A 15106-nucleotide genomic window follows, 5' to 3' on the forward strand; every position below is an offset into this window, starting at 1 on the left:
GCCTAAATTCACTCCCAATTTGAACTCAGACATGAAGACTGCTAATCAGACCACCTAACCATACCACCTAACCAACTCATCTAAAGGTCACCTAACCATACCACCTAACCAACTCATCTAAAGGCCTAGAAAAGTTTTCATAAGTATAGTGAAGTAATATATATCTCTGTTCTTCGAATTAAAGTCGGTTGTTTGATTTAATATATATCTCGGTTCGCTTCGGATTAAAGCCGGCTGTTTGGACTTTCAGTAAAGTAAAGGAGCTGCGAGCTATACATAGCTTGCAAAAGCTGCACTTCAACTTTCCCCTTTTGTAACATCAATACAACAGCTACTCTACACTGAACAAGTTCCCTCTTGTATTGCGCATCACCTAGGCTAGCATCTTTACAGCACCGAAGAAAAGCGTCTCAGGGCATGGCGCATCACGCCTTCCCATTGCCTGTCTTCTTTGAGACGAAGAGGTGGCGGACGACCGAGAGCTTGCTTGTCGCGCGAGAAACGAGCGAGGAGCCAGAGGAGCTCCTACTGCTCAGTGACGACCTCGTTTCTTCCGATTCCTCGCCTTCGTTTGGCTCTGAAAGCGGAGGTGGATGTATTGTCATAATGAAAGTTTCAAGCATTCGGATGATCTGGCTGAAACTGGGTCGCATGGCAGGATCCTCAACCCAGCATGATTGTACTATGAACACAAGCTCCTGGGGGGTCTCCTCAGGGAGAGCTGGGCGCTTTTGCTGTTGATACAAACAAGAGAAGATATTATCGACATCAGTAGTCTGCAATCGAGAACAACTATGTAGTGCAACTGAAAAGCAATGTAAAAATGGTCACTGTAGGTATGCCCTTGTTCGAAGTATTACAAGATAAAATGGAGAGATTTGTTAGAGAGTGTAAACCAGTTGAATGATGCTATGATACAAGTTCCCATGGAAACTACTACCAAGATATGTCAGCACCTGGTTCTTCAATTCCAAACGATGTATGTAAAAAAAATCAGCAGACCAGTCATCATCGTGACACATAAGGCTAAGAATTTGCAATTCCAATACTTCCTTCCATGGCAAGATCAAATTCAAAACGATGCTTCTTTGGAAACAATTCTTTGTCAATTAATGTTCAACATTTTAGCCTTCACACTTTAGGCAGACAAGCAAGTCCTTCAATGTGGAATTTCAGCATACAAGCACAAACAATTTCTTAGCCATGGCATCTAGTAGTAAGAGGCTAACAGCTTTATCCGCAAAAGAAGGCATTACTAACTTGTGCAAGTATGAGCAACAATTTTTCCATCCTTACCTGAAAAGCAGCAGCATATGCAGCTTGTAGATTCGACATGCCTTCAAATGGCATTCTATTGGTCAATAATTCCCACAAAACAATGCCAAAGCTGTACACATCCACTTTATTTGTGTAATGCTTTTTCTCACCACGTCGAAGTGTGACTGTGCTGTATAGCTGCAAATCACATAAAGAAAGAATATGAGCTACCCTTTGCACAGATCAGTCCTAGAGTATCCCTTTTTGTTAAATAAATGGTACCAAGAACCAAGATGATACAGCTAGCAGCCTAGCACATTGCTACAGGAGCAAAGTTTTACTGTGGTTTTAGTTTCAGTATGTAATTGCACTAGCTTTAAGTTAATGCAGAAAGATAGTGTTTACAACCTCTGGGGCCATCCATCGGTAAGTCCCAGTTTCAGCAGTCATCATTTCAGTCACAGTTTCTTCACGTGCAAGTCCAAAATCAGTAAGTTTTAGCTTCTTGCGATTTGCTGTAAGCAATAAATTATCTGCACAAATATCGATAAAATAAGTATAAGGAATTTAAAGCAACATAAAGACCAGCTACTAGAGAAACCAAGAAGGTCAAGGAAGCAAAGCAAAAGACAAAAGGGATTGCAATATTTTGAAGTAGAACCATGAGAAGGAAACTAAGGCTGGTTCTGTCATGCAGATATAGACTCGGGAATATTCAAATGCATATCCCATATGTCTTACAATGAGTGGCGAAAATGACAACACAAGTAGATGTTCAAACACCTCACTGAAAATAGAGCAGCTAAAGATAATCTATTTAAAGACCGAAGACCATGATTTTGCAAATACAAAACACACTCGAATGGACACACCGACCCCTAAAACAAAAGCTGCAGCTAAAGGATCAAAGCGTAGAATGCCAAAAGTCAATTAGCTTAAGCATCCTTACCAGGTTTCAGGTCTCTATGTATTATGCCATTGGCATGTAAACAGTCCATTGCATGAGCTATGTCCAGTGCATAGCTTATTGCAGTGTGTGTATCTAATTGGCTAGGCCGTATGCTATGCAGGTAACTTTTCAGTGACATCCCTGGTAGTAGCTCACTAACGATCACCATCAATGGTTCTTTGCAAGCTCCAATAAACTGCAGGAGTGCATAAACGGTTGTAAGGTCCAAAAGAACTAACAATTTATGAGTCACATAAGCTAGCATTAAGACCCGGAAGTACCTTGACAAGATTCTCATGTTTCACTTTACACATCATATTTACTTCTCGGATGAAACGGGCTTCAAGTGTTGCTTTTTCTTCAGGGGTGCTGCCACGGTTAAGAACCTTTATCGCTACAATTTGATCACCGTACCTATTTGAAGCATACAAGAAAAACAGGATTACTGATATGACTTAAATGTTCTAAAGGGCAAATGATAGAAACTGGTGAATAAGAATAGAAAAAAATACAAAGGATTATGGCACAAGTTTCCTCATGTGAAGACAATGACATCTGAACTTGTGATGTTACCAACAGTCATCTATGACATATTGATATTTCTCTGGAGAGGAGATTATTGGAGGTATACTCTGTACTGCCATCACGACTAACATTTCCTCCGAGGACCTCAAGGATCGCACAGCTCATGGCTAATGTTTTGACCAAAAAAAAAAGACATCATCCTGCCTGCTAAAATCTCAACAAAATATTGGAACTTTGGAAGCTTGAAGTGAGTACCAGGCATGAATCTGCTTGATACTATAACCGATGAAGGACACATGGAGGATTTGGGCACCCTGAGAAACTAATTAATTTGAAGCATGCTAATAGCCATTTTCTGCAAGGGTCTAGTGCATAACACACATTTAATTCGAGACAACTAAAGCAGATACTTCAAAATCAGCCCAGTTGATAAAGTAGCTGTGGCTTGGAGCAAAGACATGTGAAAAAATAAGCACGGGTATGCACGTCTCAAAAACATCTTTACTTACTTCCCCTTGTAGACCTTGCCATGAGCTCCCTCCCCAATCTTGTCCCCAACGAACAGCATCTTTGGATCAACAAGCAGCTTCCTGTCGATCCACGACGCCGGCGCCGCGGCATCCGAGCTCCGGGCGGGCGCCACCGAATCATCAGCGGCGACCTTGCTGGGCCGCGGCCGCCTGAACTCCTCGCTGCCGCTGCTGCTGCCGCCGTCCCGGCACACGTCGCTGCCGCAGCTCATCGTGTCTGACCGCACGCGGCGCGCCACCGGAGCGGAGGAAACGGCGCTGTCGGGGTCCGCGAACTTGCAGGACAACCGAGGCATTAACACGGGGACCCCGCGCGCGTGCCCGAGCAGCAAGAGCCCCAGCCCGCGCGCCCTGCGCTCATAGCGTGCGGGGCGGGCAGGTGATCAGGAATCGGAGCACGGGGGCCACGCCGAGGCACGAAACTTCCACCACCACTTAAAGTTCGGCAGCCGCGTGATGAACAAATTACGACGATTTTTCAAACCTTCTCCCACAAAACAAAACAAAAAGCAGCTTTCTTGTCAGAAGTCAGCAAAAAAAAACTAAATTCCAGACCGAACGCGATTTCTTACCTGAAAACTCGGGGCAAATAGCCGACAGCCCAAACGCTTCAGAGAGCCCACGCGGCCGGACGAAAATAACCGATTTCCCCAAACGAGCCGAGCGGGAAACTGCGATTCTCGACTCAGGAGATGAGAGATTTCGCAACGGAATTCACAGGTGCGGGCAGAACCCTAACCCTAAAGGATGCGGGGTGAGATTTGGTGCGGCTCCGCGGCGTGGGGTTGGGGGATGGTCGTCGTCACTCGTCGTGCGAGGAAGGGAAGGAAAAGTCGGGGAGAGAAGGTATCGGGGGAAGCGGAGTGAGCCGCAGTGGGCAGCTTTTTATAGAAGGTCGCTGAGCTAAACCAAAGCCAAAGCAAGAAGCAGGCAGCCGGTAGGTGAATTGGCATGCTCCCCCGTGTTCGTACCACAGATTGCGCTCCATGCCCAAAATATCTCTTGCTCAAATGGTCCGTACTAGGTACCCCAAGATGTGCTGCATTTGGTGCACCATGTGGGGTGGTTTCTTTATCCACGGTTTTGAGAAATAGGTTTACCCTTTACATATGAAAATTTGAAAAATGGTGCCACAGTGATAGTAGGTAGAGATCACGAGTTGGCTACCATACATTAATGAATAAGGAATATAACAACAAATATGATAGTACGTATTTATGTTACATACCATGACAGTAAAAAAAGTATAAAGTTTGCACAAAATGATTTAGAGTATAGAGCAACAATATGATACCATGGTGGAGATAATACATCAGCTACCATGTTAAGACACGTAAAATGATGTAAGGTGTTCGATAATATAATATATCCGAACAAGTCAATACTACCACGTAAAGCTATGTAGAACCATTTACAAAGTACGATAGAGATACATATATCGATAACATATTATCTACACAAGCATGGCATGTATGTAGAATGGCACACAGTAATATAATGATTTAATAGAACACATCCACGATGCGTGCAAAGTGCATAGAACGACGTTGGAGATAAAATAGGTGCGATAGAGATAACACATCATCTAGCGCATGATAATGCACGTTAAGTGGCAAGTATCATGATAGTGATTTAATAAAAATCAATAAAGCATACGCATATACATAAAATATTCTATAGGATAGGAAAACGGAGTGTTATAGGTTGATAAAGTTTCGAATTCAATGCGTTAAGGCATAGAATGGATAGAACGATCAATATCGTAACGTGTGTAGAGCTATATACAACGGAATTGGAGATTGGATAGTGATAGGACGAAGAAAACACAATGATATAGTGTGTGCTAAGACACATAAAATGGTAACTAGAACGATGGGAGCTTTAATGAAAAAACATCAACAATATGTGTACTGTATAGATCAATGGGAGAGAACGGCGATACGTTGAGATATGTAAAATAGTAGGTGATATTAGGATAGTATCTAAATAAAAACAAATCGACAACGCATGTAAAGCTACATCAAAGAGAAAATGGTGGTGAGATAAAGATAACATACTCGATTACAACATATTAAAGCATGTGGAATGATAAAAGGTGATATGCTAATAGTGTACAACCTTAAGACGATGAATCATATATGGAGAAACGTATGTGATGGTACATAGGCACATCAACAAAAAGAGTTCTTTAAAGTCGTAAATGTTGGACCCAAAAAATTACAACATATTAGTATGTTAAAATATAGCTGCGCTACACTCTGTGCTCTTTCGAGGGAAGGCTCGGGCTCACTCAGAGCCATACCTGAGGGGGTGCGGTCGCACCGGGACCCAAAAACAGAGGCCCCTCTAGCCACTCGACGCTAACTTTTTCCTGTTAAACCTATCTATTATAGACCCAAATAAACAAAGAGCGATACGCTATCGACCAGTCTCATTTAGATTGTTAAACTAATGTCTCAATTACTTATCGAATACTTAATCTGTTTTAAAATAGTATTTGTTTGAGCTCTTGATTTTTATGTTTATATTCAACTACATGGTGATGAATCCACTAAAAAAGCAAAACAAATTCTATTTTAATATAGAGAGAGTATTATTTACTATACACATGATGGTTGCATCGACACAGAGAAGCTTTTTAAAACTGAAATATTTTTGTGAACTATTTATGGTCAACAATAACTCAAGAGAGGTTAAATGGTTTGGTGATTCTATATATCGAAAAAAGTTGTTGGATAAGATTGATCTCAATGATATAAGCGATGATTTTTTATCGCAAAATGTTAGAAGATATTTTTAATGATATCAGATAACAAATAAGTGTTTTTGACTATATTTTATATTTGTTATCTTATAAACTTCAAAACAGTGCATAATAATTTTTATACGCCAAATATTAAATAATATATGTATAATTATATATATTTGTGTGTATATGGGGTCTCTATATTAGATTTCGCACTAGGTCCCTTAAAAATCAGAAAAGGCCCTGGGCTCACTTAGTGGGCGTATTTGACTGGCCTGTGCCGTGTGCCTACACTGGGGCGACGGAAACAGAGCGGGGCCGCGACGGCCACGGCTCCTTCCTCGGTTCCTCCTTGGACATCACTCGCGTCGTGTGCCCCACGGGATTCCACGTGGTTTTGATCCGTCCCCATCCCTGCATCCCTTTTTTCCCTGCCGCACCACTACCCGTCCTGGCCACACCACCCCACTAGGCCAACGATCGACGGAGAACCCCGTTCCGTTCACGCGTCATTCATCTGTCCATGCTTCGCTCTCTTTAATTTTTACTACCGGCCAGCCACCACCACCGCCCCCGGTCCGGCCGCCCGGTCCCCCCCTTTTTTGCCCGTCGCGCTAGCGCTACGCCGCGCCGCGGAACTCGCTCGCGGGACAGGAGACGAATTCGTCGCGGCACGGGTCCGTGTCCTCGGCTCCACGCCGTGCGAGAGCGAGACGAGACCCTGGTGCCTGCCGCCTGGCTGCGTGACTCCGCCGCCGGCGCCATTGCTGGCTGCCCTGCCCCGCACCCTACGGCCCGTGCCGACTCGCACGCACGCGGACAGCGCCTGCGAGGCTACATGCACAGTGGACATGGTCCTGCCCCATGCCCGCAAGTCTACTACGGCTACGGGCACGCCTCGTCGGGTCACCTGACGCCAGGTCCACGGCGACCCCCCACCTCCGTTTCCGTTGTTTGGCGGCTAGCTTCCGGTCACTGGAATCGACGACTTTTTTGCCCGACGCACGGTGTACGCTTGATACGACTTGGGTACCCTATACTATGCTATATGGCTACACTAGAGACACCACTGGACATGTATACGCCAGAGCCGTCCCGTGCGTGCGATTTTCCAAACGATTGCGATGGCCCACCTGCGAGCGTGCCGGAATTCCGTGACAGCGGAAGCCCATGGACAGTGCGCAGAGTACGTTTTTTTCCCTAAAATATTGCGTCCGGGCTAGTAGGATGGATGACGCGTCAAACGATGAGGGTGGGTGGGTGCAGGAGCGGGACCAGTGCCACGCCCAAAAAAAAGTCTACCATGGCTTATTCAAACACTCCCGAGAAGAAACAACTTCAAAGTAGTAGTTTCTAACACAAAGAATCTTTCTAAATTTCGCTCACTCTAAAATCTAACTAAAGTTTTGTTCGTATCATATTAAATATTCGAATATCAATTATTATGATCTTGTTTTTAATAGCTATATGGCATAAAAACAAGACAACATATAATAAGATATCTGAACCTTTGTCCTTAAGTTATTACTTCTCCGAAGTATTAGCTTAAGTTCAAGTTCTTTAGAAAAAAAACCATGAATAAAATAATATTTGAACAAGATAGTAACGAACAACGAACAATAAAATGTAAAACTTATCTTGCGAACCATAGCATTACTTATTTTGTCTTCCTCTGTGTTACAAAAGTTCAGACATATACCTCCGCCTTGCTTGTATAAAATAGCCCGAAGGTGTTCCATAAGTTAAACGGAGCGAAGTCTAAGGTCTTAAAAAATGTGAACTTATGCATGTCACTGTTCATCTATTTTATAGTCGCGGAGTACAATTTTGGTGAAATTACAATTCACACCCTCGAGCCTATACAATGAGCTATTTTGCACAATGAGGGTGAAGTTGTCTTTTTTCCTTTTACTACCTTTGTGAGAACTTCAGCTTCATCATGATTCGTGTTTTGTCCATCGTTTCTTCACCGTAATATTCTGAAGCATGCTTTTCCCCTCCGACTAATCCATTTGAAGGTACTCCGAACGAAGGTACATGTAATACTTAAAAATATACCAGAAAGCAACTATTGTCTCGGTGTTTCGAGGACCTTCGTAAGAATAAGACCCTAGTATCAATTATTAGTATTAAATATATGTTTAATTAGACTTAATAAAGTTATCTTGTCTTTTAATCTTCATTCGTGTAATTAGTTTTATAATTAGACTACATTTTATATATCATTCAAACATTCGATTTGACATAGACTAAATTTTAGTGGAGTGGTACCAAACACTCCCTAAATTATCATTTGAAAAATAGTTACATATTTTTTATATATCCTTTTATTCTTCATCGTTTTTTATATCTTATTTTGTTTGCGCTTACATATTTGGTTAGTAAGAAATTCAAAATAGAAGAAGGTTATATTTAAATAATAATTTAAAAATCTGCTAGTGTGTGTCTATTAATAAAGCCTCTTATTCTAGTAACTACTCCATCTGTTCACATGCGTTTGTCTTTTTAGGTTTATCTTAAATCAATCATTATCAACTTTAACTGTTTTACAACATAAAAGTAAAATTACTAGATTCATCGTGACTTGAACTATCACTATATGTAATTCTTTTAGTTGAAAATAAATAAATCTTACATACATTGTTGGTCAAAATTTAAATAGTTTGACTTATGACAAATCTAGAAAGACAAACTCATATGGATGGAAGGATTATTAGGACATGCACAGCCTAAAAACCTTTGATCGATTCTCAAGCACAAGAGATAGATAAGAGATTGTACGATATAAACTTAAGCCTTTGTATATCATAAATACAATTAAGAGACAATACATATAGAGAGCCATATAGTGAATGGCTCTTCACAAAGGATCCGCCTCTTGCATTTTTTTCAAATAACCCATAAAGGTCCCTTAAAAGATCTTTTATTAAATAAAGTTGTACATACGCTTAATGATATAAAGAGTGTTAAGAGTTGCTCTAACCTAGCCATGTGGTTACTTACCTAGCTAAATGAGCACCGACTCTTAGAGAGTGTTTGGTTTGAGGAATCACTCTATCTAAAACGAGCTGGTGCATCATAAATCCATTCCTCATATTTGGTGGGATGACCCTATTACTCGTATTAGTACTATATAACTAACTATGAGGAATGAAGTGGTGATAAATCGACTCATTTCATTTCACAAACCAAACGAAAAAATGAGAAGTAAGAAGATGATAGTGGATTGGCTCATTACTCAAACCAAATACCATATTACTGTCTTGTTAAAAGCACGCCGAGATTTTGAGTTTAGGTTTACACGCATCCACCACTTGGAAGTTAGATTACTTGCATTGCCACTTGTCATAGCTAGCTAGCGGCGATTTGGTCAGTAGAATATATAGAGAGAGCCTTGAGGTACTACTGCTCGCCTCGTATTATTATACGGTACTCATTTAAGCTTTGTTTAATTTGCAGCTAAACAGAACTGTCATCACTGGTGGACTATAAGTAACACCGGTCCTGTTTAGAAGCAACCTATTTTTTAAGAAAACAGTTTTTATTTTTTAGTTAAGAGAGATTAGTTTTTTTGTTTTTAAGAAACTGAAAATATAATTTTTATAAATTGAGTCATAAACTGTTATATTTAGAACCACATCAATTTATATAAAACAGTTTTTTTAAAACTGGATAATTCCAGACAGAGCCTAAACCAAATGATTTATTCACAGGTACAGCGTCTCCCTCCTCACTTATACTCCCACTTAAACGACACAAATCATTTGGGGGGGTTATATAATCGACGAATGAAAGCAATTTAAGAAAACAAATAGATCCTGATACCGTCAGCCCGGAGAGGCCTGTTATCAGATATATACTATAATTCAGACGGTGCTACTACTGCTAGTCTGCTACCGCGTGGCAACGGGTTGCGGGCCGACGCTCGAGCGGTGGGGCCCACAGGGCCAGGCTCCTAACCCTCCTGACTTGGAGCGATCGAGCCAGGTGGGGCCGACTGCCGAGCAAAGGCTGACCAACGAAACCCTGATGACTGTGCTGCCAGAAGCAGAAGACAAGCGCGAGCGAGGAAAACATGGCGGCACACGTCACAGTAGTCGACCAGATACCCACCCCCACCGGCCGCTTCCGCTTATCTTCTGTTAGGTTATCCGCAACCGTTATCCCTAAATTTTTCCCCCTATTTGTCCCCCTATTTTTTCATTCTCCCGCAGCGGTCCCCCCTAAATACTCCCCTATACCCCACTACCACTATAAAATATCATTTTCTATACCAACTATCAATTTTTTATCTACTAACAATTACTCGTGGCCCCACAACACAGTTGTGTAGGGGGTGAATAGTGAACCCCTTGATCTGGGGGACTCTCGCTCTCACCTCTATAACTGTAGCGCGTAGGGGGCTCTCTAGCGTCAGCCGCTGCGCGCGTAGAGGCCCCCTACGCAGGGGAGAGGGCGCCGTGTTGTGAACCGCTGCGCTCAGTCTTACCCCCAAACAGCGAAGGTCGATCGCATGAGCGAGAGGGATGTTCTATTTAACTCGTACGATGCTCATAATGGCAAATAACTTAGATCAAAACACCGGTGCATCAAAAGACTAACAAGTGAGATATAATTTTTATAGGATTACTGGATTTTGTTGGATTAATGTGGATTTGGCCCAATTAATATTCAATAATAGTCAATACTAATGGACCACTTTAATGCTATGATGTACTAATAATTTAGCATCATATTGCAAGTTCAAGTGACAGTTCAATCAATTTAAATAGGTGGGTCATTGGTATATCTATTGATAAGTTGCTCGTGATCCAGGCTCGTGATCCGTATATTCCTTTCAAACAATTGTACATTTTGCCTCGAGTGATGATCGTCATGATGACCGTCTATTTTCTGTCTTATGGCTAGTAACGGACGTCAATTACTCGTCGGTTTCTAGTTCTAATGGCGCGACTGTTACTGCCTGTTGTCCTTCTGACTGCGTATAAGGTTGCACATTTTGTCTGGAGGAATGACCATCATGATGATCGCCCTTTTTCTTATCTGGTGGATAGTAACGGGCGTTAGTTACTCATCAATTTCTAGTTCTAATGGTGCGACCGTTACTGTTCGTTGTCATTCTCCCCTCCTTCTGACTGCGTATAAGAATGGAGGGGAGGTCGATCTTCTCGTTACACGCGAGATCTCTCACACGCGTTGCAAACAGCGCATCCTCGTCCCACCTTCTGCGAGCACATAGATAGTGAGAGACAGGCCTCCGAAATCACTATACTCGTGACTGCACACTTCATCCGCTCGACCAACGCTGCTTCGTCTACATCCGGTTCTTCGTCAGCGGCGTCGTTGGAGGGAATGCACTGCATCGAATTTGTACGACTACATCGAACATACACACGAGATGTCTCGTATGAATGAAGCTACTGATGCCTTGAGCATCGGTCCCTCTGCATTGTACTTTCTGTGTTCCGTACTTGTGCATGTATCATTTCTGTTTACTGCTTATACGAGTAGTGATACACACATGCAATACATGTCATCACGCATATCACACTGTTATTCTAGATTTAATTTAAATTGATAATGCCTTATTTCTTACAGATTTAATATGGACATGACTTAAATTTAATTTAATTAAATAAACAATATGCACAAATTAAACTCCTGGGCCCTTGGGGCCCTCGAGGACGTTCGGGTGATTACTCTATGTTTTAATCTTTATGCGTCGTGCTTTCATGGCACGTACAAGAGAGCACAATAGTAAAAACTTTCTCTCTTAATTAGAGATGTTAATGAGGACTTGATACCCGCTAACCCATGGAGAATTCTTCTATTAGGGTACGGGTATAGGACAAAAATTGTCCCATGGGTATGGACATAGGACAAAATCTTCACACATTGAGTAAATGGGTATGAGTTTAGGAAGCAGTAATTCGAACCCGATTAGCCATGAGTATTTCATACGTGTACATCTATCCTGTTTGTATGAATGAATTGAGACTGAGCCGGCCACCAAGCCCAGCACGACAGCACACCAGACCTCAGGTCCTAGCCCAACAAGGCAATACGACAAGGCAACTAGCAGACTAGCAAAAAACAAAATCCTAAAATAACCAGCCATACGCTACGCACTGTCTAGCCGGCCAACCACCGCACGCGTGGACAGTTGCGCTAGCACTGCACACTGGTGACTTCACCAACGACGAGGAGCACCGTCGACTGCTGGGAGCCTATGACGACGGTGACGATCATAGATTCTCAGGCGCCAACGAACTTAGATGGTGACCAAGGAAGGTGATCATACTCAATTTCTCCATTTCTTCTATCGGTCCCGAAGTACTGGTTTCTTTTCTGATGGATGGATGAATGGATCATGGTTCATGGATGGGTGCTTGCCGATGTGGTGATGTCTAAAATTTGGATAGTTTGTGCTAGCTGTTAGTACCTAGTTATCCCTTAACTAGGGATGGGGACCCGAAACCCAAATGGGGATGGGTATGGGATGAGTTTTGCACCCATGATGGGTATGGGGATGGATCAAACATGATGATGATGGGTTTGGAATGCTATAACACGGTGGAGAATTCCCTATTGACATCTCTACTCTTAATTATCGATTGAGTTGCATACTTGCATCTAAGTTTCCTTGTCCGGGTCCTCTGAATGCACCAAGTGTTAGGGGAGCAGGCCTCTAGAGGCGTCATGCGTACCAGTGACACCTATAGATGAGCAAACGGACCGCCCGGTCCGGCACTGCCCGGGCCCGGTCCAGACACGACGCAATTATGCACGGCACGACCAGGCCCACGGGCCTACCGGGCCGAGCCTGCACGGTCCTGCGTGCCTTACCAGGGACCCAAGCATGGCCCTTCGGGCCGTTTTTCGGGCCAGACCAGCCCGAAAAGCTTTGGCCCAAAAGAGTGATGGGCCAGCCCGAAGCCCGGTAACAAAAAAATATAATTTGAACAAAATGTACACAAATATTGAGCTGTTAGTGCAATGCCGTATCATTAAAAACCTTTCTGGGTAAAACTCACACCTTGTGAGAAACCCTAGAAAGGAAAAAAGTACGACCAGCTCAGTTTATAATTCAAATGTTCAAAGTTATTACAAGCCAAAGTGTTAGATCAGATCAGAAATCAGAAACACTTTACATCCATCCAAAGTCTCAAACCACAACATGTTGTGCGCCTCTAACTCATTGTCCACCACATCATGTTGTGCCCGTTGTTGGCCTAGCTCCCAATCTTTGATGCACACCAACATCTCTATTGTCTCTGCGTTCAAGCGCCGTCGCCGATCCTCAAGAATCCTGCCAGACAAACTGAAAGTAGACTCCGAAGAAGTAGTTGAGGCAGGAACAGTCATAATGTCTCTAGCCATCAAGTGGGGAGGGGGAGAGCAGAGAGCGCCAGAGCGGAGAGACGGAGAGCGCCAGCCGCCAGAGCGAATCGAGTGGGGACTGGGTAGAGGGAGGCCGGGCGCCGGGCTTATGCCCGCTCCCCGACACCGGGCCGACCCATGCCTGCCGATTTCTGGCGGGCCGTGCCGTGCCACCCGACGAGCGATGCCGGCAGCCTAGGCACGACCTGGTTAATTGGTCCGGGCCAGCCCGGTCACGCCTCCAGCCGGGCCGTGCCGTGCTTGGGCGGGCCAAAAAACCGGGCCTCGTGCCGGGCTGCCGTGCTTCGGGCTGCATGCTCATATACAGTGACACCTGCTGTGTGCACCTAATCAAGGTTTTGGGAAACATCTCTGCGACTGCTAATTGATCATTGTTTCCTTCCTGGTATTATCTTGGACCGACTACTTATTCTTCGATGGTCATTCGAGGGCCGACATTGCGAATATATGTCTACACCAACTATAGTATGATACTTTGAGTAACACATGATGTCAACTAATATGAAAACTGTAGCTTCAGCATGGGCTCTCCGCTAGGTATAATTTACTCTCTAGTTTTTTTTATAAATTCGATACAATTCGATTATAGTCGCTATACACACACATATAAGTTGTTTCTGTTTACTGTATTATTTTTGGATTAAATTAAACATGTTGTCTAAATTCTTAACGAGGGAGAAGAAGTAATTTGGGCATTCAATTCGAAATCCAGGCCCGGGCGGGGGGCATGTGTGACCGGTGCACAAGAACAGGGCCCTCTCCCTCTAAGGGCCCCTAAAATAATAGATAGCGATAGTTTAATCAATACAAATTTTAGTAATGATTAGAAGGTCTAGCTAAGTCAGCTCGATAAGAATAAAATATAGTGTTTGTTGTAACAACCGAGTACCAATCTGTCATGCAACTCATTTTAGCTATATGGCGAAGTGCAGCTAGCCAAACGTTAAGATCATTCGTTACCGTTATTAAGCTATTTTCCACATTAATAATTCAATCACGGTTAATAAATGAGATTAATCTATACCCTCTATTCTTAACAAAGAAAAAAAAAGAAAAAATCGGTACAGGGCCTTAAATTATGCTGGCCCGGCCCTGTCGAAATCGTCCCTATCGGCGGCGGAGGGTCTTGCTCCTCTCATACAAGTATACAACACTCAGCAACGGCATCCATTATCCTTCCACGCCTTTTGCTTTGGTGGTGGTGCTAGCAGCAGTACGAGCTAAAGCTAAAGACACGGATAGGTTTATTCTTCGTCGGCTGTGAGGTCGATCGGATGACACTACACTGTGGAGTGGAGTGGAGTGTATTATAAGCGTCATTATGAGCCTCTGTGCTTGTGGTTTAAACCTGATGACATACTGTATAGTACAATAATGTCCGGTGGCATGTCACCGTCCGGATCTGCACCCATCTCATTTTTTTTCTACTACTCCTCCTAAGTGCATACGCCTAAAAAACATGTAACTATAGGATCACAAATCACATGTCAGTCAAATTTGTCCATATTTAACTAAATTTCTAACAAATAATATTTATACTCGTAGCTCTAAATTAATTATTATAAAAAATGTATATTGTGTTTGTAACTAATCTAACATAACAATATGATACTGCAGTAGAATAATATCTTTTGTGAGGTGGTTTATGAGTCACGCATGCACTCGTCTCTCTCTCTCTCTCTCTGCACGAGGTGAGAT

The 15106-nt window shown here is 43.0% G+C and overlaps 1 protein-coding gene across 1 annotated transcript; it reads right to left on the minus strand.

Annotated features, from left to right (window-relative positions):
- Positions 1-244: 244 nt before the first annotated feature.
- On the minus strand, positions 245-4088 carry LOC103644244 (serine/threonine-protein kinase HT1). Its single transcript, NM_001346727.1, has 7 exons — positions 3834-4088; positions 3241-3745; positions 2488-2620; positions 2207-2402; positions 1666-1790; positions 1297-1455; positions 245-734 (listed from the first exon to the last, which is right to left on the minus strand). Exons 2-7 carry the CDS (start codon positions 3555-3557, stop codon positions 426-428), a joined length of 1239 nt encoding a protein of 412 aa, NP_001333656.1. The 5' UTR covers positions 3558-3745; positions 3834-4088; the 3' UTR covers positions 245-425.
- Positions 4089-15106: the final 11018 nt, after the last annotated feature.

The sequence above is a fragment of the Zea mays genome, chromosome 1 (genome assembly GCF_902167145.1).
Source record: "Zea mays cultivar B73 chromosome 1, Zm-B73-REFERENCE-NAM-5.0, whole genome shotgun sequence".
NCBI classification, from domain to species: domain Eukaryota; kingdom Viridiplantae; phylum Streptophyta; class Magnoliopsida; order Poales; family Poaceae; genus Zea; species Zea mays.